Here is a 21,805-nt window from a genome sequence, read left to right on the forward strand (position 1 = left end):
TTTGAGGATGTTCCTGGTCTGGAGCTGAGCTGGGCCAATGTGGATGGCTGTTCCCGTCTCAATCTCTCTCAACCTTCCCATTCCCTCAGATGAAGTCCAACATCCCTTTGTCTCTCTATAGAACCTGCATTGGGCAGAAGGTGGCTGTCTTGTTCTTTGTTGCATATCCAGCACCTGGTCCAGGCTTGGCACATTCACATGGTGTGGCTTGACTTTTGACTTCCTTAAAGGTTGCTTTGAAAATTATAAGTTCTTAACATGATAAAGTCCAATCTATCATTTGAAGGTTAGTGTTTTTGTCTTGTTTCTTCCAGCTTCATTGAGATATGATTGACAAATAAAAGTTGTATATATTTAGGTTGTACAACATGGTGATTTGATACACGTATATACTGTGAAATGATTACCACAATCAAATTAATTAACACATCCTTCAGCACAGTTACGTTTGTGTGTATGATAAGAACACTTAAGATCTACTCTCTTAGCAAAATTACAAGTATAAAATACAGTATTATTAACTAGAATCACCATGCTATACCTTAGATCCCCAGACATTATTCATCTTACAACTGAAAGCATGTACCTTTTGACCAACATCTCTGAAGGTTAGTGCTTTTTGTGTGCCAAGGAATCTCTGCCTACCCAAGGTCATGAAGGCTTTCTCTTATGTTTTATTCTAGAGATTTTATAAGTTTAGCTTTTACATTTAAGTCTATCATCCAACTGAAAACTCCGTAAACTCAAGAGCCATTTGTTGAAAAGACTATCTGTTCCTCCACTGAATTATTGAAAATAATTCAGTTATCAGTTGAAAATCAACTGGCTACATAGTATGCCTTCTGTAACCTGTTCCCTGTTCCACCAATTTATTTGTCTACCCTAACACCAATATACACTGTCTTGATTCCTAGTACTTTATAGTAAACCTTGAAAGCAGGTAGTGTTAAGTCCTCCATTTGGGCTTTTGCTTTGTCAAAGTTGTCTGGACTCTTCTAGACCTTCTGTATTTCTATCTAAATTTGAGGTGAGCTTGTCAATGTCTACAAAAAAGCCTGATAGGGCTTCAACTGGGGTTGGCATTTTTGGAGGAGTATTTGCAGAGAATTGGCATCTTAGCAATACTGACTTTTGCAATTCAAAATCATGACACATCAGTCTAGCCATATAGTGCTCTTTCTCTCAAAAATGTTCTGCATTTTTAGTATAGAGATTTAGATATCATGTTAAATCTATTCAAGTGTTTTTTTTAAATGTAAAACAAGCAAGTAAAAGTGTTTTATTAGCTTCAATTTCCAATTGATAGCTATTCGTATATAAAAATAAATGATTTTTTTAAAATGTTGACCATATATCCCTGTAAACTTGCTAAATTCACTTATTAAGTCTAGCAGACTTTTTGGAGATTCCTTACGATTTTATTTTTAGTAGATGATGGCATGTGATTTACAAATAAGGACAGATTTATTTTTTCCCTTCAACTCTTATGCCTTTAATTCCTTTTCTCACTGTAATGCACTGGCTAGTACTCCCAGCTCAAAGTAGACTAGAAGTGATCATGGTGGGCATCCTTCATTTGCTTCTAGACTTGAGGAAAAAACCCTTATATACCACTATCATCATACTGGGTATAGTGTTTTGAAGACGCTCTTTAAGAAATGAAATAAGATCCCTTATATTCCTCGTTTGCTTAGATATTCCCCCCATTAATAAGGGTTTTTGTCAAATGCTTTTTCTACAATCTTTTGAAATGATCCTATAGTTTCTTCTTTATTTTGAATATTCCTGTGAATTATATTAGCAAATGCTATTCCTGAGATAAAAGCCACTTGCTATGTTATGTTTTTTGTGACTGAATTTGTTAGACTTTGTTATAAATTTTACATCTATGTCTATGAAGAATATTGATCTTTAATTTACTATTTTTTTTCCTTTCTTTCAATGTTTATTTATTTTTGAGAGAGAGTGTTAGCAGGGGAGGGCAGAGAGAGAGACACAAATCTGAAAGAGACTCCAGGCTCTAAGCTGTCAGCACAGAGCCTGACGCAGGGCTAGAACTCAGGAATGGCGAGATCATGACCTCAGCCGAAGTCAGAAGCTTAACCGACTGAGCCACCCAGGCGCCCCTTTGATTTTTCTGTAATGTGCTTGTCAGATGTTGGTTTCAGGATTATGCAGGCTTCATAAAATAAGGTGGTTACAATTCCCTTCTTCATAAACATTTTGTATAAGATTGATATTCTTTCTTCCGTAAATGTTTGACAGAATTCACAAGTGAAACCATGAGAGAGCCACAGAGATTGTGGTCCCAAATCTGGATTCGTATTTCCCTCATATCCTTAGTGACCTATGGACCAAGGTCAAAACAGAAACAGAAACCACGCTAAAAATGCTTAAAGGCACGTATCCATAAGTTTAGAGTGATCCATGAAGAATTTAATTGGCTGCTAGAGTAACAGTCAATTATCTTCAGAGAAAGAGAACAGAATCCAGAAAGATAACACAGCATATTATCCACAATGCAGTAAATAAATAAATCTTTGAAAAAATTAGAAAATGTACTCCATGATCTGGAGAAAAAAATAGTCAACAAAAAAGGTTCATACAAAACTCAGATGGTGAAAGTGTGAAGAATTTGTAAATAACTGATGTCAAAGAATCTTCAGAAAAATATGTATTTGAGTACAAAGGGTGAAGAGATAAGGAATTTTCAGAGACACATAAAAGCTACAAAAATAACCCAGAAGAAATCTCAGAACTGAAAAGCCCACCATATAAGCTAAGTAAACTAAAATACACCACTGGATGGAGTTAACAACAGACTGGGAAGAACACTGGAAAGGATCAGTGGAATTAAAGACACAGACCAACCAATTAACCCAAACAGAGGGACAGAGAAGAGAACGACTGAAACCACAATGCAGAGTTTTAGCAGCCTCTAAGATGGCACGAAGCGATGTCTCACATGCATAATTGGAGCTGCAGGGAAAAAAGTGATAAATGGGGCAGAAAAAATATTTGAAGAAAAATAACGGTGGAAAGTCGTCTACATGTCACTGAAATCGGCAGCCCACAGTCCCAGACGGCTCAGCGGAAGGACCTCAAGCAGGACCAGGAGCCAGAGGAAATCTTAAGAGCAGCCAGAATAAAAAGACACGTTATATATATAGAAGAATAACCATCAGAATGACCACTGACTTCTCATCAGGAAAAAAAAAAAATGAAGGCCAGGAGACAACTGAACATTTTTAAAACGCTAAAAGAAAATCTGTCAACTTAGAATTGTAAGTCCTGCAAAAATCTCTGAAAAGTAAAGCCAAAATAAAGGTTTTTTTCAGATAAACAAAGGCCGAAAGAAACTGCTGTCAACACATACTTTAAGAAATGTTAAAGAAAGTTCTCTAGACTAAAACAAGATGATACCAGATAGAAATCTGGAACTGCTCAAATAAATGCAAAGCACTGGAAACAGTGTGTGTGTGTGTATATATATATACTATATATATATATATACTATATATATATATACTTATTATATATATATATATATATTTAATATATATATATATTTTATATATATATATATATATATATATATATATATATATATATATATAATACTTAGCAACACCATAAAAGACAAAAAGGGATATAAGTGGGTTGTTTTTTAAGGTTTTTACATTATACAGAAATGGAATGATAGAAATTCAAAGACCCTGATAAAAATGAAGACTGTAAATTCAAGAGCAACCACTTAAAACATAAAGAGGTGTAACGATAAAAGCCAGTTAGAAGGGGCACCTGGGTGGCTCAGTCAGTTAAGCGTCCGACTTCGGCTCAGGTCATGATCTTGAGGTTCATGGGTTCGAGCCCCACGTCGGGCTCTGTGCTGACGGCTCAGACTGGAGTCTGCTTCGGATTCTGTGTCTCCCCCTCTCCCTGCCCCTCCCATGCTCATGCTCTGTCTCTCTTTGTCCCTCAATAGTAAATAAACGTTAAACTCAAGGCAGCTAACTCAAGGCAGGAGAGGAGGGACAAAGAACAAAGTGTTAAAGAGAAAACAAGCAAGGTAATGAGACAACCACACACACAGTAACTTTAAATGCAGACAGACTGAACGGTCCATTGTGAAGTTAGTAATTTCGGGCCTCAACTACTTCTGGGAACAAGACACACTGTAAATAACGAGACAGGGAGGATGACAGTAGAGGGGCGGAAAAGAATAAAACAGTAAGCATACAGAAGCTGGGGTGGCTCGTAACACAGAAGACCTCAAAGCAAGAAGTATTACAGACAAAAAGAGAACTGATTTCACCCTGATAAGAGGGCAAATCACCAAGAACACACAACAAACATAAATGTGTAAGCACCTAATGAAGTTTCTAAACACATGACGTGAAATTGAGAAATATACAGACATTCATAACTTTATGTAGACTGGAAGTTGTATTTCCAGTTAAAAATGGGGGAAGAAACATTCATAGCTGATAAAAATCTGTAGAACGACTGTATAAATTTTACCAAGAAACCGACAGGACCTGTGTAGACAAACTATAAAACGTGGTCAGGATTAAAGACTCATGCCAATGTCTTTGAAGACAATATACTTACATTTATAAACACAGCCACAATCAAAATGCCAACGTGGATATTTTTAACTGACAGCAGGATATTTTTTTCTTTCTAAGTATTCACAATGAGGGGGATAAAAGTCATGATGTCTATAATTTACATTCAAGTGGCACATTGCAAAAGAAAGGTAAAAATATATGGTAAAATGTCAACAAGTTTTGAATGCAGGAAGTAGGTATAAATTGCAGACTTTGAATATAATTTCTACTTCTTTGTAAGTCTGCAAATTTTTTAATAAAAATGTTAAAAATGCATTTATTAACTAACAATTTCCATAAAGTTTTTGGAAGGTAAATGGAAAATGAAGATTATCTTACCGGGTATGTATGATAAATTTCAACATAGTTACAGTAATCAAAACAGTATGATCACAGTTGAGGATTAGATAATTAGCATTTAAATGATTTAAGGAATCCAAACAATTATTCAAGTTTATATGAGAACTTCAACCAGTGGAAGAATGAATTAATTAAACGGTATTGATTCAACCCACCAGGAATAAATAAAAGACATAACTTCAGAAGAACTAAGATCTAACTATGAAAGTCAAAATTATAAAAATATATGAATAGAAAATTATAAAAATATATGAATAGAATTTTAAGTACTATTTATATTACTGTGAGGACAGGGGAGGCCATTTTAAGCAAGACAGAAAACCAGATTTGATAAAAACAAATGAAAGATTTGGCCTCATGAAATTAAATTTCTTTATGGTCAGAAGAATTTCCAAATAGAATTTTTGAAAATCACCTAAAGAAAATGTTCGTGACATAGAGAAACTTTTAGTATCCTTAATAATATATATAATGCAAACTGATTTATAAAAAAGTAAGCAATTCAACAAAAAATACAAAAGTTCTGAGCACACACATACATAGAAGTAGGAACAATAAATAGTCAACAAAAAATGAAATGATCTTTAATGCAGCGTGCTATCAGAAAATGGCATTATTTAATGAGCAACGGTTTTCACCCATATGTTAGGACGAGTGTGAATTTCTATAATCCTTTTAGAAAATGTATTATGTTCATAAATTTCTAGCACCATGCACTGCACAACACATATTTTTAAAGGACCACTAGGTTGGGGCGCCTGGGTGGCTCAGTCGGTTAGGCGGCCGACTTTGGCTCAGGTCATGATCTTGCAGTCCGTGGGTTCGAGCCCCGCGTTGGGCTCTGTGCTGACAGCTCAGAGCCTGGAGCCTGTTTTGGATTCTGTGTCTCCCTCTCTCTGACCCTCCCCCGTTCATGCTCTGTCTCTCTCTGTCTCAAAAATTAATAAACGTTAAAAAAAATTTTTTTAAATAAATAAATAAATAAATAAATAAATAAAGGACCACTAGGTAACACTAACTAAGCAAGTTTATTGCAGCTTTATTTGTACTGCAAATCTAGAAATGTCTAACCATCAATATAGGGAAAGGTTTAACAAGCCTTTATGTAGTACTCTATACTACAAGATGTTACATATATTTGTGTGTATGTGTATATGTATATATACATATGTGTATACATATATATACATATATACATATGTATACACACACACACACACACACACACACACACACACAAGTGCCTGGGATGATATGCCCAATAGACTGTTGGCATGCAGTGCAGAAGAACAGAATATTCTTCTTCTAGCAAACCATAAGAGACTCTTAACTATAGAGAACAAACTGAGGGTTGGTGGAAGAATGGGCTAAATGGGTGATGGGCAGGGTCCCCTGGGTGGCTCAGTCGGTTGGGCATCTGACTTCGGCTCAGGTCATGATCTCGCGGTTTGTGAGTTCGAGCCCCGCGTCGGGCTCTGTGCCGACAGCTCGGAGCCCGGAGCCTGCTTCGGATTCTGTGTCTCCCTCTCTCTGCTCCTCCTCCACTCATGCTCTCTCTCGATCACACTATGTTAACTAACTAGAATTTAAATAAAAATTTGAAGAGAAATACAAAGAACATTCTTCTTACATATACTTCTGCCCTTGTTGAACTGTTAAGGCAAACATGCATTACCTTTAAAATTATTAACTGCCCCCAAATTATTTAATCTTCTACAACTAGACAGTATACACCACTAAGACACACACATATGCATTAAGCACCAAATATAATATTTGCAATTAGATTTTTTAATTTGCTATTTTATAATACTTGTTATTGTAACCATTTTGCTAAAAATATATACAAGAAACTTGGTATTAATTACACGGTTCTTACTTATAACCTAAAAAAAAGACGTACGCACATGGGTTTGGGTAAGCCGAAGGCTTCTTTCCTGCAGGGTAATATTTTCCCCATCTTATCACCGCTGTAAGAAAGAACTGTGAACAAACACCTGTTCCTACAAGAGCTGCACACAAAGCCCGTTGCAGGTTCAGAGACACGATCATTATAGATTACGGGCGTCCCTTGGGCTGCAGGCGGAAGACGTTTGTGCTGGGAAGAACCTTTGTGGCCCTTCATGACACACTGATCCCTTCCATGATGCCGGGAGGGCCCTGACAGTGTGTTCAGACTGCCTGAGGGGAAAATAAGATGTCTCTGTTTTCTTGAAACAAGGTTCCCCAGATTGTGTAAGTTTCAGGCTCCACAAAATCCGGATCTGCCTGTTCGAAGGCGGACTGAACCACCCACAAGTGTGGCTTACCCAAAGGAATGGACAGCATTATATCCTGTGTATATAATATTCTTGAAGAGGGCAACTTTTATCCATAGTCATTAGTAGACTTCGTGTTTTGTGTTTGTGGTACCTGAGTGGATGGCTTCTAAAACCCTTCAGACTCCTCCAGAAAGAAATGTTCCGATCAATCCTTAACGCATCGTGGAGGAAGAACGAAAGCACCCAGACAAAGAGAATACAGACCCAAGTTCAGCAGGACTAGAACAGATCGCTAAGTGGACGTCCACAAATCTAAGATAAACACGGCATCACTTAAGATGGCCTTGGTCACACACGGAAACGGCAAAGGGAAAGTCTTAGCAATAAAAGCTGGCGGTCACACCTCCCAAGTGACAAGCAGGAAGGTTAGCCAGCGGACCGAGGTCTAACGTACAGACGGTGGCCAGCTTCACAGTGAACACACGTCAGGTATTTCTGAATCCACCGGGCAAGAGACACCTTCTCAGAAAAAATAATTTCCGACTAATTTCGCTTGCTGCATTAGAGCATTTTCAGTAATCTAACCCCTCTTGTGACTCCATGTCCGAAATGCGCTTCTGGATTGCCACTCGGCTTCCCAAATGATCTGACCACACCGAATGCCCATATTCTGATGCCGGTAACTAGAATACACGTTTGTAGATCAGTAAAACGGAATCCCGGTTTTATACGTCAATCACATTGGCTTGGCCAAGATGATCTGGTTTCTGAAACATGAATCCATTTCCATCTGAGTTTGAATCTGTGAAGCCCAAGACTAAAAACCCTGGACCGAAATAAATTCAAGGAGAGGCCTCTTGGCAAGCACCCGTTCCTGGGTGAGCAGTTGAAATCGCCAATCATATTTTAATTATCCCCACCGTGGACTCAGCAATTGCGTCAGACAAGGAAATATGCAAAGTCAGCATAAAGTGCACGTGACCCAAAAAGAAAATACACAATTTCTTTTACATTTCTGCTTTCAAATACAAACGTATGCTAAACTGCATTTCTGTTTCTAAGGATACGCTCATTCCAGGTAATACTTCCTAGGCTTCTAAACTTTGAAAAATTATTTTTACCTATGTGATTGATTATTAAGGTTTAGCGATCCGGTCTGGTACATCTCCTCCAGCTGCTTCCTGTTTCCAAAGTACAAAGCGAGGTCTGTGGCAATGATGGCTTTACGGATGATCTCAAGCACCTGTTCGTATTCACTGGAGCTGAGGGTGGAGAAGATATTGTGCCCTTCCAGCTATGGAAAAAACACAAAGAAACACCACCAGTAGGAAGCATAAGCTCTCATCTCACGACACGTCCCCGTCCCGTCACTTGAAACAACACAGTTTGGCCAATGGCATCTGGCACACAAATGACACGTTTGGGGGAAACAAAAGAACAGTTTGTAATGATCACGGAAATCAACGTTGCGGTTCTCTTTAGGCTACAAAACCCAAGCTACCGCGTAAATGCATCCTTTAACGACCGTAACATCATTCGCTACCACAAAATCCCAGGGATTCGAATACATACCTTGGTGTTGGATATTTCTAGTAAGTAATTCAAGGACTAGAAAATGCATTTAAGTAAGAGACATTTCTTCCTAAACTAATGCAAGCCTTTGGTCATTTTTTATATTATACTGGAAATTAATGGGCTTAAAAAGTCACGTGTATCTTCGTCCACTTCAAGTCTAGTGAACGGTAAACATTTTCCATATCCTAAAACAAAATGTCCCACAACCTCAAAATAGTTAAGTGAGGCATATTAAAGTTTCTCTCTACAGGCAACAACACTTTCACGTAAAGCACACGTCACCGAGGTGCAGACGCTGGGGCCCAACCTCTCTTCTGTTCTCATGGAAGGTGGGAGGGCAGACCGTCTGTGTAGACAAGACCCAAACGTGGGTCATTGGGACTCTATTTCCTCAGAAGCATCCTTGTGCTTATGAAATCTCTTAAAAACTTTTTATAATAACTTCTTCCTCTGAGAATTATAAGCCTTTATGGGTAATTGAGATAAAAATGGGCCAATTTGTTCAAACAAGAAAGACTGAAATAATAAAGACGCATTCAACTGTGGGCTCGTCAATTACTGCTCAATTATTCATGATGAGCCAACACAATCTTACTGTAATCGATGGTTAATTGCTTTCACTTGTTTTAAGCTATCTTTATTGGCTGATACAATACATTAAAAACTTGAAATTATGAAAGTATACTTTTTTACAAAGTCAGACATCTCACTGAAACATTGTCACCTTCCCACTATGCTGAAACAAGGCTGTACATGCACCACTCGTTTTCTTGTTCTTTTCAAGTTTATTGATTTATTTTGATAGAGAGGGAGACAGAAAGAGAGAGAGAGAGAAAGAGAGAGTGAGCATCTCAAGCAGGCTCTGTGCTGACTTGGGGGCTCGATCCCACGACCCTGGGATCATGACCTGAGCCGAAGTCAAGAGTCGGATGCTCTGCCGACTGAGGCACCCAGGCGCCCCAGACTTGGGTATCTTCTAGACAATAACGATAGGAAGGCCTGACGTCTGCGGAACGTTTTAAATTGAGAAGGCGTTTTCATACGTGTGATTTCACTCTCAAGTCATAAAACTGCGCGACTCTTTGACGTCTGGCTGAGCTGAAGTATCTGCTGAAACAGCGCAAGCCTCTTCTGTGACCACAGAGCAACGGCAGAGTTTCACATCAACCGGCCGCGTAGGCGATTTGAGCCGCACGATCTCACCGGCGGCCGCCTTCGCGGACGCTTAACGGAGCCAAAGGGTGCACGTGACGGCAGGCAGGGCCTCGGCGCAAGGAAGAGCCGCCAGCCCCGTCGGCCACCACGGGGAGGGGACTCGGGCTCTGGGAAGGCGGACGAACTCCGCTAGCCGTTAAGCCCCGTCCCACGTCCACTCGCCGAAATCTCAGGGCAGGAGGCTAAAGACCCCGCTCTGCCTGCTGCTAGGAAGCCTGCTTTGCTCTCATCTGCCCCTAATTCCAGCGAGGTGGCTGGGCTGCTTCAATACTTTGTCACCCGCGCTGCCCAGCCATTACCACGTATCAGGCTGGTGTGGGTCCTTGGAACACGTGCACCACTGTCAGGCTGTCTGAGGGGGAATCACACACGACACGCATGTAATGCTTCATTCTATCAGCAGCGGACCATTACGTGATGACGTCTAAACATATTCTACCACACAGTTGATAAAACAGGGACCTCTTAGCCTGGGTTCCAGAAATCCTCTCAGGGACCACAAAGTTGTGAACTCACTGCATGTATATATATATATATATGTATATATATAAAATAAATAAATAAATAAATATATATCACATCCAGCATATGATATATTGTATATTACATATGATATTATATATATCATATCATATGCTGAACATGTCCTTCGTAAGCACAGTATTTCATCAGATTCTCAAAAGTGTAAATATCCATGATCTGTGGCAGAGGGAGACCCATTTTAAAGGATCTGTATATTTGTTGGCGACTTCAGTTTATTATGTCTTTGACTACTTTTTGATATTAAAGGGAATTCGGTGGAAAAGCTCAGGAGAGGATCTTTACAATGAAAAGTAGTAACTAGGATCCTTTTAGTTCCTCCTTCAATATTTTGCAAGAGCAAAGGCAATAAATGAACACACAAACAGTAAGTGGCCCCTTCCCTTCAAGAGGATCCAGTCTATACTCTTCAGCACGTTCTTTTCTTCCAAAGCACAGAAAATAAGGACACACAGTAACCACACACAGCAGAGAAACAGCTTGAAATCTTTTAAGAGCTCTAATTTCCCATCAGTGAGCATGATGAAACCCCATTACTGCTTTTACGTATCAACTGGTAAGTTTCCCATAATCTCCCAGGTTACAGTGTCAGAAGTTTATTTTCTGCTAATTCAAGCCAGTTCGCCCCATTTTGCATCAACCAGGAGTAAGATCACCAGCATTTTACACGCAGAAATGACTCGGGTGCGACGCCTGGGCGCTGCTCCTTACCGGCCGTGTCATTCCCACCACAAAATGAACGTACGTGGGCGCTCATCTGGCAGGTACTCAGCCCGCAGTGTCTCCCCGGGTGTGAGGGTACTTGCAGTGTACTTAGTACCTGCTCTAGCCGTGGCCCTAAACGAGGGAAGTGCGCCCTTGGAGGAGTTCACAGTGTAGTGGGAGAGAGGCAGAGAAGCACGTCGGGAGACAGGTGCAGCCAAGGGCTCCAGGGGAGCGAGGGCGGGGACACGGATTCTGAGGGACCGGGAGTCGCACGTGTGCAGGGAGCAGCGTGCGACCACACGTGTTCGGTGGGAGCCACACAATTTCCGTGCTGCTCAAGCGCATCGTCTCCACAGAGAAACGGTGACAGGGGGACAGAGTTCCAACAGAGGCCTCATGTCAGAACTGAAATAATCATGGGAAGGTAGTTAGCAGGGTCACGACAGGAGGAGGCCTGTTTTAGGATAATCACTGGCTACAACACGGGCAGCAGGTAGGGTAGGACGGGAGCAGGTGGGCATACTCACCCATCTGTCCTCAGCAGGCTTTCACAGATTATTATTAATCATAAATCGTTCTCCCCAAAGCCCTGTGCTGCTTAGCTCTATCAAAGAGATTCCTCAGGGAAGGCCTGGGAGCTCAAGTTTCAATACCCCATGCCCACCAAGCGAGCTCACCCCCCAGCCATGCGGCCCGGGTGGGTGCGAGTCTCGCCACAGGAAGCCACAGGCCGAATCCTTCGGGGGACGTGAGATGAACACAGCCTGCGGCGTTGAGCATTCACGACCGCCACAGCTTGATGTGCATCCTGGTATCTGATCACCTACCGTATCAAACCACGTGCTAGGACTGTAATTAAGAACTCAGGGTTTGGGGTCAAACAATTCTAGTTTGTAATCCTGGTCCGTCACTTACTAGCTGTATGATAACGGACAAGTTACTTAACCTCTTCGATGTACATTACTCTCATCTGTAAAATGGAAATAAATGGTAATAAAAATCAACGTGCTAATATGCGCACAATTCTGAAGTTTCTGATTTGTTTATGTATACTAAGTATTAAGTAATAACTATCAGAGTATTTATACTGAATGCCTGATGAGTGATTGAATGATTACTCTGACGATGGTGGTGACGAAAAGGACCAAATCTCCAGTATGACTTCTGCAGTCAGAGCAGAGGGGGTAGTAAGGACACTCGGCAAATACACACCTACGCCCACAGCTCAGTTTGGTAGCCAAAGATCACGTCTATCCATTCAGAAAGCATCCACAGAAAAGGACAGATTTAAGCTGGCCTCTGTACCATTATATACCAAATTATTTATCTTCTGTCGGGCCATGTTGACAGGGGAAGGATAGTTCCAGATCCACAGTCATTGGGTAGCCATGGTGATAAAGATCTGTGGAGATCAGGACAGCGGCAGGCAAAACCTTCCATAATCTTTTATACAGATAAACAGAGGTATCACGGACGTCCATGCAATCTAACAATACATTACTGTCTCATAGTTTAGTGACTGGAACCTGGAATTTTTACTGTTCCTCTCGGATATCACCTTAAATCGGTCAAGTCTGGAGCGGTCTTGACAAAACATAAAACTGGCCGGCCTTGGTGACGGGACGTTGGGGGCGAGGGGAACAATGACTCCAAGGTCATCCCCCTGTGGTGGCTGGGTGGTGGAGGCCGCCCCCATTTTGCTCACATCGGACGCTGAGTTGAGGTGTCTGGAGATAGAAGTCTCCCTGCGCCCTGGTCTGAGACGCTGGTGTGACAGCCACAGCCTATCGGTGACCATGAGGACCCCAGAGAGAAGGCAGGGGGAGCAGGGAGAATGGCAGTGTGAGGGCAGAGCTCTGGACGCGGACCTCCCTCAGTCCACACCGCGAGCTCCAGTGGGGCGTGGGGGGGGACAACTTGTCTTTGTTGTTACTACAACCCCTGGGCCTAAAATGGGTGTTGGCAGCTGGGAGGAGCTCAATGAATATGTTTGCTGTCAAAATGGAATTCAAGGGGGCAGTTAGATGGGTCTGAGGAGAACTACTCAGAGAAGTATCCTAAGCATAAAATGTCAAATCAGCAGAGAGTACGGTAATTTCCAGAAAAGGAAGGAAGCCTTTCCTGAACAGAGACAGGCCCATCTGTTTATGACCCTGATACGTCTTTCCCTGTCACAACCCCCACGGGAGGTTTTAGGTCATGTCAGGGTATGGATTCGGTGACGCCTGTCCGAGTCTAGGTCAAGTAGCAAGAACACCTTAAACGCGGCAAGTTGAGAAGAATGAACACAAAAGAACTAGAAGGACTTCATGCACTTAAACCTGGACCTGCCCAACCCTCCAGGTGTACGTCCAGCATGTCGGGGTTTGAGAATGTGACGATCCGTATAAAGAAATACAACACGCGAAACACACTTCGCCTTAGAGGATCACCTACTTCAAACTCGAACGTGGCCGCAAAACAGATACGTATTCAAAGCCTTCACCGAGGGTTCATGGTCAGAGAGCCCCACAGTTACCTACTGAGGATATACGCACGAGGTTCTGCGGGGACGTACAGCTGCAGCTGTTGAAGGAGGCCCAACCGAAACCCCGCGTTTACTCGGAACCACTAGAACCTCCCGGGAGGGGACCGCGGAGGCCGCGGGCGGGCAGGCGGTGTGAGGTCTCACCTGCAGGATGGACACCGTCTGGGAGAAGTGGTGCTGTTCCATGGTGGACGTAGAGTAGAGGGCGGCCAGGGGGTGATCAAATTTCTGCAGGTAGCTGTTACTGAAGCCCCTGTGGTCCAGGTCGTGACACAGGCACGCAATTAGCAGTCCTTTGCGCTTAAAAAAAAAAAAAAAAAAATCCAGTGCACAGATGTTCAGAACAAAGCAGCGGATAGGAGAAGATTTACAGCTTAGCATTCCTATCGTGGGGACAGAGTCCTGCCATTGAAACAGCCAACATCCTTAGGAATCTCTGAAGTTCCACATGATCTGTCTTCTTTCTTAACCTCTTTTGTTGTTTTTCTGCTTTTAAAATAGACAATTGAATCATTCTTGAGTGTTCCTGCCCAACTCCGGGGAAAAGTTCATGGTGGTTATCAAATTAAAGCAAACGTTCCCAAGAATTACAGGGCAAGGAACTCTGTCGGAGGGGACCGTTTCAGCATTTCATTCAAAACCCGTTCCGGGTTAAACTCCAACAATATTATTGTTATTACAAACAAACAAGGAAGAAAAGAAGTAAATCCTATGGCAGGTGAAAAAATGGCCAGCTGTCCGGTGAGAGAGAGACCACAGAGTGGGTGCAAGGGGGTGAAGGGTTAATACAGCAAGGCAGGCCACAGAAAGTCCACGTGAGGAGACCTTTGCGGGAGCGAGGGAGAAGCAGGGGGTCCTGGGAGAAGAGCGCAGGGGTGGGTGCGGGGAGCAGGTGGGCCTGTCCCGACAGTCAGAGGGTCAGGAGGGTAGCAGGGCTGCAGGGAGGGGACAGAGAATCCTGGCAGAGAAGGGAGGCGGACCATCTTCTGTGGGAACCAGGGAAGGAAGACAGGGTTTCTGGCAGAGCAGTGGGCGTCCTGTGGCCAAGGGGAGACAGCGACCGAAAGGGGCGAAACGCTGGGCTCTGACCCTCCGTTGGCACGGTGCAGGGTGCTGGTGACCTGAGCCGGAGCGTGTTCGGGGGTTGGGCCGGAGAAGATCGGGGAGAGCACTGGTGCCAGCCGCTGCGGCAGCTGTTCTGTGGGTTTGGGGAAACGGGGAGCTAAGAACTCAGGGGGGAGCCGAGTGGAAAGGCAGGCGGAGGGTGCGTTACAATGGAGGTGACAACGCGGTGCTCCCACACGCGGACCAGACAGTCCAGCAGAGAACGCACGGATGGAGGAGAGGGAGGGAAGAACCACCAGGGCAGGGACGAGGTCAAGTGGCAAGGCCAGCTCTGGACAGGAGCCTGGCGGGTGTTCTGGTGAGTGGGTGGTCACAGCCCACAGAAGGCAGATGCTGGCAGGAAAGAGGGGGTCTGCAGAAACCCCACGAGGTTAGCTGTCCGTGTCCGCCCTGCCCCTTTCGTAGCCTCCCTGGGCACAACGGTTTCTCCTACAACCTAACGAGCAGGGGGGGCCTCCCAGACGCCCCTCGGCTGCCACAGGCTCACTGGCCATAGGATAACTGAATTACTTATGTTCTGAGTAGCATTTGGGTTTGGGGTCTTTCGCGTATTTTGTGCTGCTGTGTTAGCCAGGATGAATCTGGCAAGAGATTTCAAGGTTTTAAAATCTTGCACGACAGACAAATGGAGAAAAACTACGATGTACCTCTTCTCAATTTTTTTTATGTATTTTATTTTTGTTGACATAATATTCAATAGTTTTATTGAACCTATGCCACAATTAAGCATGTGAAAATAATTCACGAGGTGAGGAGTTACCTTTGTTAATATGCTACTTTAACAAGATCAAATGATCATTTCTAACAGCTCTTTTAGAGATTAAATACCCTTTTTTAAAAAACATATTTAAAATGTTTACACATATTATTTTGGGATTATTTTCAGGCAAAAGGACCTGAGGTTTTGTGAAAACATAATGATGTAATTCTAAAAACAAACTAGGAGCTTAAACGAGAGTTAATTTGTGGCCACTACATTTTCGCACTTATCATAAACTTTGCCACTTTTTCTATGTACATTTCAACGCAACCTGAAAGATGGTTTCTACAGTTGTCAAAATCACAGACTATCCTCTGGCGAAGAAGACAATGAAATTGCTTTCTCTTTTTTTTTAATGTTTGTTTGTTTGTTTATTTAGAGAGACAGAGAACGCATGAGCGGGAAGAGGTGCGGAGAGAGAGGAGAGAGAATCCCAAGCAGGCGCCATGCTGTCAGCACAGAGCCTAACGAGGGGCTCGATCCCACAACCATGAGATCGTTTCCTGAGCGGAAATCAAGAGTTGGATGCTTAACCCACTGAGCCACCCAGGCATTCCTGAAATTGCTTTCTTAGAAGGAACTGAATGGAAAAAATGCTGCATGTCTCAAAAATACGGCGTTTCATGGAGTGGAAAATCAGCGAAAATCTATACGAAAAAAGAATAAATTTCATTTTCTTGGTAATAAATAAGTTGTTAGGCTAACCAAGATCTACCAAGAGATTAGCAATAAAAAAGCAAAAACGTCAACACTTTCTCTAAAGTAACACTTTTTCTAAAATGCACTTTCCGAGTCTCCTGCCCAGACTGTGACTCTGGGGTGACGGGACGGGACGCGCACAGGATGGCCCTCAGGAGTGCCGGGCTCTAGTGTGAACGTGCCCGTGAGAGAAGCGCTGTGTCTTTGTCACCGAGCTGACAGCGTCCTGTCGGCATGGCCAACATGTTCTCTAAAGCAGGGGAGGAGGAGGGCTAGGGAGGAGGGGAGGGGGATTCGAGTCGGGCTTTTGTGCGGGCACCTCCAGGACCACGTGGGGAAAGGACATGCTTGGCGGTCAGCCCGGCTGGGCCCGAGGTGCTCCCATCACGGAGGGGCGGGTGGGGCGGACGACGCAGGGGCCAGCCATCGGTGTAGGAAAGGACCAGGCAGCCCCAAATCTCTTAGTCTGTCCCCGGCTCTGGGTATGTAAAGTCAGGTGGGTCCGTGAAGCATCACAGAGCCCGGCTCCTCACGAGGCAGGAGATCATTTACGTCCTCACTGTTCTTCATGTTCTGGCTTCTGAAATCAGTAGGATTTGCCTACACTACCCAGGGCACAAGGGCAGTGAGAAAAATCTACTTGGTTTGTGTAATAAAGACTTCCAGAAGACTGAAGCTTTAACAGGGAAAAAAAACTACAAAACTAGTGTTTCTTGGGGGGGGGGGGTGGGGAATGTTTTGGTGAAGCTGTAATTTCTGTATCTACCTTTGTGATAGAAAATAATACGAAAAACACACGGGCATGGCCACTTTAAAAGCGTGCTCCTACGAAATTACCGAACCGTCCTGGGGGAACAGGTCAGGGAGCCACGTCCGAAAGGTGCTCCAGACATACAGTGTCTGAATCCACTCGTGTTATTTGAAATGGAGGGGAAAAAAAAAAAAAAGTGCGTGGACGCCCACCTCCAGGTCGGTGAAAAGCCCGTGGTTGTTCTGGAGTATGGCATACATGCAGTGCGCCACGGTGACCGCGTGTTTCCAGTTGTGGTAAGGAACCCGCCGGTAGTTCTTCTTCACGGACATGATGAAACGACACAACTTTTCGAGCTCGAAGCTGTGCGGAGAAGAGGAGAAACCGTTACGACAGAAACCGGTAAAGAGCCGATACGTTCTTGCTAGAGCTCTGGTTTAAACACGTGCGTCTGGGGGCACCTGGGAGGCTCAGTCGGTTAAGCGTCCCACTCTTGGGTTCAGCTCAGGTCTCGAGCTCACCGTTCGTGGGATCGAGCCCCGTGTCAGGCTCTGTGCCGACAGCGTGGGGCCTGCTTGGGATTCTCTCTCTCTCTCTCTCTCTCTCTCTCTCTCTCTCTCTCCCCCTCTCTTTGCCCCTCCTCCGCTCAGGTGCACCCGTACCTTCTCCGTCTCAAAATGAAATAATAAACGTTAAAAAAAAGAAACACATCCATCTGTACCCATATACACTTGCAACTCTGAAAATGTGCACAGTGACTGGGTCCAGGAGCGCCAAAGCCTCTCTCATCACTTCCCTTCTGTTTCTCTGGCTGGTTAAGAGAGGAGGACTCTTTCAGAGCTTCTCATCTGATACACTCGCTGGCCCACCAAGGGGCCAGTACCAGAAGGGGCGTGTAGGAGCGTGTCGCTAACTCACTTCACCCTCACGTCCCTGCACTGTGCTCGACAGACAGCAACATATCATCACCCTGCTTAAGGGCATTGTGAGCTAATATTTTCCAAAAAAGCATATTCAGATTCCCAAACTTCAAATATAGCATAGGAATTTCCTAGATGAGTGATTATCCTCTCGAACTATTGTGGTGCACTCAAATTATTAAGTGGCAAATGGCCACGCCAAAACCCTGACACCGTACATAGAAGGATATAATGCATTTTAAACATTTTTTTAATGTCTGTTTATTTTTGAGAGACAGAGAACACACGTGCCAGAGTTGGGGGGGAGGTGGGGAGAGAAAGGGGGGGACCGAGGATCCAAAGTAGGCTCTGCGCTGACGGCAGAGAGCCCGACAAGGGGCTCGAACTCACAAACCGTGAGGTCATGACCCGAGCCAAAGTTGGATGCTTAACCGACTGGGCCACCCGGGCGCCCAATGATACGTTTTTATTATGCAACATTGTTATTATATTTTATTTTCATATTTCATGTATTTCTACTTATTTAAGGCCCTACCAACTCTCTCAAGGAATTTAAGGCAGCTTAAAATAAAAGCACATCAATATAGAACAAGGCTCTTTGAAATACCAGGAAGATGAGAGTCTATAAAACTTCTAAAAATATATAACCTTAACTCTTCTCCACTGAAGATTGTTTAAAAATTTAAAAAAAAAATGTTTATTTATTTTTGACAGAGAGAGACAGACAGAGCATGAGCGGGGGAGGGGCAGAGAGAGAGAGGGAGACTCAGAATCCGAAGCAGGCTCCAGGCTCCGAGCTGTCGGCACAGAGCCTGACGGGGGGCTCAAACTCACAGAGCACGAGATCATGACCTGAGCCAAAGTAGGCCGCTCAACCGACTGAGCCACCCAGGTGCCCCTCCACTGAAGATTTTCAAATGTCCTTGAAGAATAAGGTAGGTCATTTTTAAGAGTTCCAACTGGTCAAACTCTCAACTGATATCTAAGAAATAAGTGTTGTTAATTACCCTGTGTGCGTTCTTTCAAAAGAGCAACTTATAAAAGTCACCAATAAAAGTAGGAGAAGGCAGAGAATTCAATGGCAAAGGAGTGACAATTTAGCTTCAGAGAAACTAAGGGCCTCTATAAGCCACTTTATGATTAAATGAGTGAAAAAGAGAAAAAATTATTCCTTGCATTTTTTTTTTAATTACTTGCATTTTAAGTATGTGTTTAAGTTGTAAAAAGTTACATGGAAAGTCATGAAAGGTCTCCAGGACAGGCCACAAGAGGGGGAAAGACCCACAGGGAAAGGGAACCACAGTGAAATCACTAATAAAGCACTTGGCAGTGAATTAGGAGACCTGTGTCCTTCACACCTGTTCGAACAGATACAGCATGTAGGTTGAAAGCTGACGCTAAATTTAATGCACATTTTCCAAAGACACACTTGGAAACAGTATGTAATGATGTGGAGAAATAACCCCTACCTCTTCCCATTACACGGCCTAAGGTAATTTTCACCTGTATCTTTATCATCACCTAGTAGAGACACGGTCGTCAGCCAAGGGACAGCCACCCTGGCAAAGAGCTCAGGGGTAGCCATAAGGGAAATCCAAATCCGAAAATCAACTTGTCCAATAATCTCAGCCTTTTTTAATTTAAATATTAAAAAAAGTTATTTATATAAGGCATATTTTCAAATAGTTATCGACCAAGGAAGTGGCCAGGCATGTAGGCAGGGGGAGGAAGAGGTCATATCACTCAAGAGATTAAGAAGGAAGTTTCTGGGTCATTCATACCAGGATGTCCCACAGGACCGATGGACCATGTAGACAAAAATCCCAGGCCACATGTTTTCAAAAGGACCAATGTCAAAGTGGAATCTGAAACGAAAGAGCACAAGGCTGATTAGTAAATATAATTAGGGTAAACATAAACACAAATAAAGTAATTTAATTTTGTGTCTTTTAAGAAACTAAAAAACCACTGAGAGTCTAGCCATCTCTCTTCCTGCATTCTTAGTCACATCTTTGTTGTATTAAATGTTTCTAGGAGGAAATTCCACACATTCCCTTAGGAACTTAGCCCAATATTTAAGCCATTGCTTAATCTTCTATGAAACAATCTCTAAAAAATGATGTTGCGGCCATTATCAGAGCAATGAGAGCGTACAAGATTAACTTTACTGTGAATCCTACATGTGTTTTACACAACTTACAGACAAGGGGGGAAAACGATTTTTTTTTAGAGTGGAAAATCATTCTATCTCCCATCTAAATCCAGAGAGAAACTTCATAAATACAAACATCCAAAGTTATTACCTATTTTCTGTTTGCTAATTTAACTACTAAGATTTAACCCGCACAGACACGGCGGTAAACTATTTAAAAGAAATCATCTTCCTCCAGTTACACTTCCGATGCCACACGTGTGAGTTTTCCACACCCAGCCATTCTCCAACCCTCTGCAGACACCAACCGATGATGCCCTCTAACGCGGTGTACTTCCGACCCCACCGCAGCTAGCGTAGCCTGCGAGGGTCACGAGCTCGGTCCCGCAACACTGCCCCCGACTGTAAGTGCCAACCGTGAGGCCGTCCACCCCTCTGACCATCAGCTATAAAGCTGAGGTTCCCACAACCCCCACCTCGGCTGTTGCAAGGCAGAACGGCTCACAGAACTCAGGGGAGCACCTCACTTACTACTACCAGTTTATTATTAGGGATGCAAGTCAGGAACAGGCAAACGAAGAGATGCATGGGCCATGGCATGGGGGAAGGGATGAGCTCTCAGGCCTCGGCAGGGGCACCACCCTCCTGGCACCTAACGTGTGTGCCAACCGGAAAGCCTTCCGAACCCCTTGTTGAGGGTTTCTGGAGGTTCCATTCCACGGGCACATTTGCTTAAATCGTTGGTCGCTGGTGACTGACTCAATCCTCAGCCCCTGTCCCTTCCCAGGAGGTCTGAGGGTAGGGCTGAAAATTACAACCCCTAACCACGAGGTTGGCTCCTTGGACAACCGGCCCCCACCCTCCTAGAGTCCTTCAATAGCAGAAACTCAAGTGTGGTGTAACAAGGTTCATTCTGAACAAGAAAAGACACTTCTCTCACTCCGGTCATTCGGGAAACTCAAGGGGTTTAGGAGCTCTGAGCCAGGACCCGGCTCCAAAGAGCAAATATACAGATTTCTTATTCTAGCACAATGTGTATTGTACACAAACCATCAGAGGGTAAGCTGAGGCAAATAAGAAATCGTAAGAGCTTATTTGGGCAAAAATCTATTCCAACAGGGCAGTGGGAAGCCTGTAGGGACAGGAGCCAGCAGAGACCCCGGTGCAGAAACGCTGCAAAAGCCAAGAAAGGCAGTTGCTGCTGACTGTGGCTTCAGGCCCAGTTGGCTGCCCGTGCCTGGCTGTCCTCGGGGTTTCCATCACGTAGCCTTGAGGCCCTTTGGGTTTGGATTTTGGTTTGCTTACGCCAGCTGCTCCGGCATTCGAGTCACCTCAGTCTGATGGCCTTCTTGTTTAATGAACAGTTCCGATGATAGGGCAAGTGTCAGCTCTGGGTTACTTCTGAAGATCTCTGGTATGTAGCTGAGCGCTGGCTTGCACTTAAAGTTTTAATTTTTAACGTTTATTTATTTTTGAGAGAGAGAGAGAGTGAGAGCAGAGGAGGGGCAGAGAGAGAGAGAGAGAGAGTGAGAGCAGAGGAGGGGCAGAGAGAGAGAGAGAGAGAGAGAGAGAGAGTGAGAGCAGAGGAGGGGCAGAGAGAGAGAG

General features: G+C 43.7%; 1 protein-coding gene across 8 annotated transcripts in view; it reads right to left on the reverse strand.

Annotated features, from left to right (window-relative positions):
* PDE10A (phosphodiesterase 10A) overlaps positions 1 to 21,805 on the reverse strand; it is a 595,277-nt gene that overhangs the window by 20,328 nt on the left and 553,144 nt on the right. For all 8 annotated transcript variants that reach the window (XM_049654571.1, XM_049654575.1, XM_049654578.1 and 5 more), the window contains 4 exons: positions 19,830 to 19,913; positions 17,341 to 17,491; positions 13,938 to 14,093; positions 8,353 to 8,525 (listed from right to left, as the gene is read on the reverse strand). In XM_049654571.1, coding sequence (XP_049510528.1) covers positions 8,353 to 8,525; positions 13,938 to 14,093; positions 17,341 to 17,491; positions 19,830 to 19,913 — 564 coding nt within the window. The remainder of the gene's footprint in view (positions 1 to 8,352; positions 8,526 to 13,937; positions 14,094 to 17,340; positions 17,492 to 19,829; positions 19,914 to 21,805) is intronic.

This window comes from Panthera uncia, assembly GCF_023721935.1.
Source record: "Panthera uncia isolate 11264 chromosome B2 unlocalized genomic scaffold, Puncia_PCG_1.0 HiC_scaffold_24, whole genome shotgun sequence".
NCBI lineage: Eukaryota > Metazoa > Chordata > Mammalia > Carnivora > Felidae > Panthera > Panthera uncia.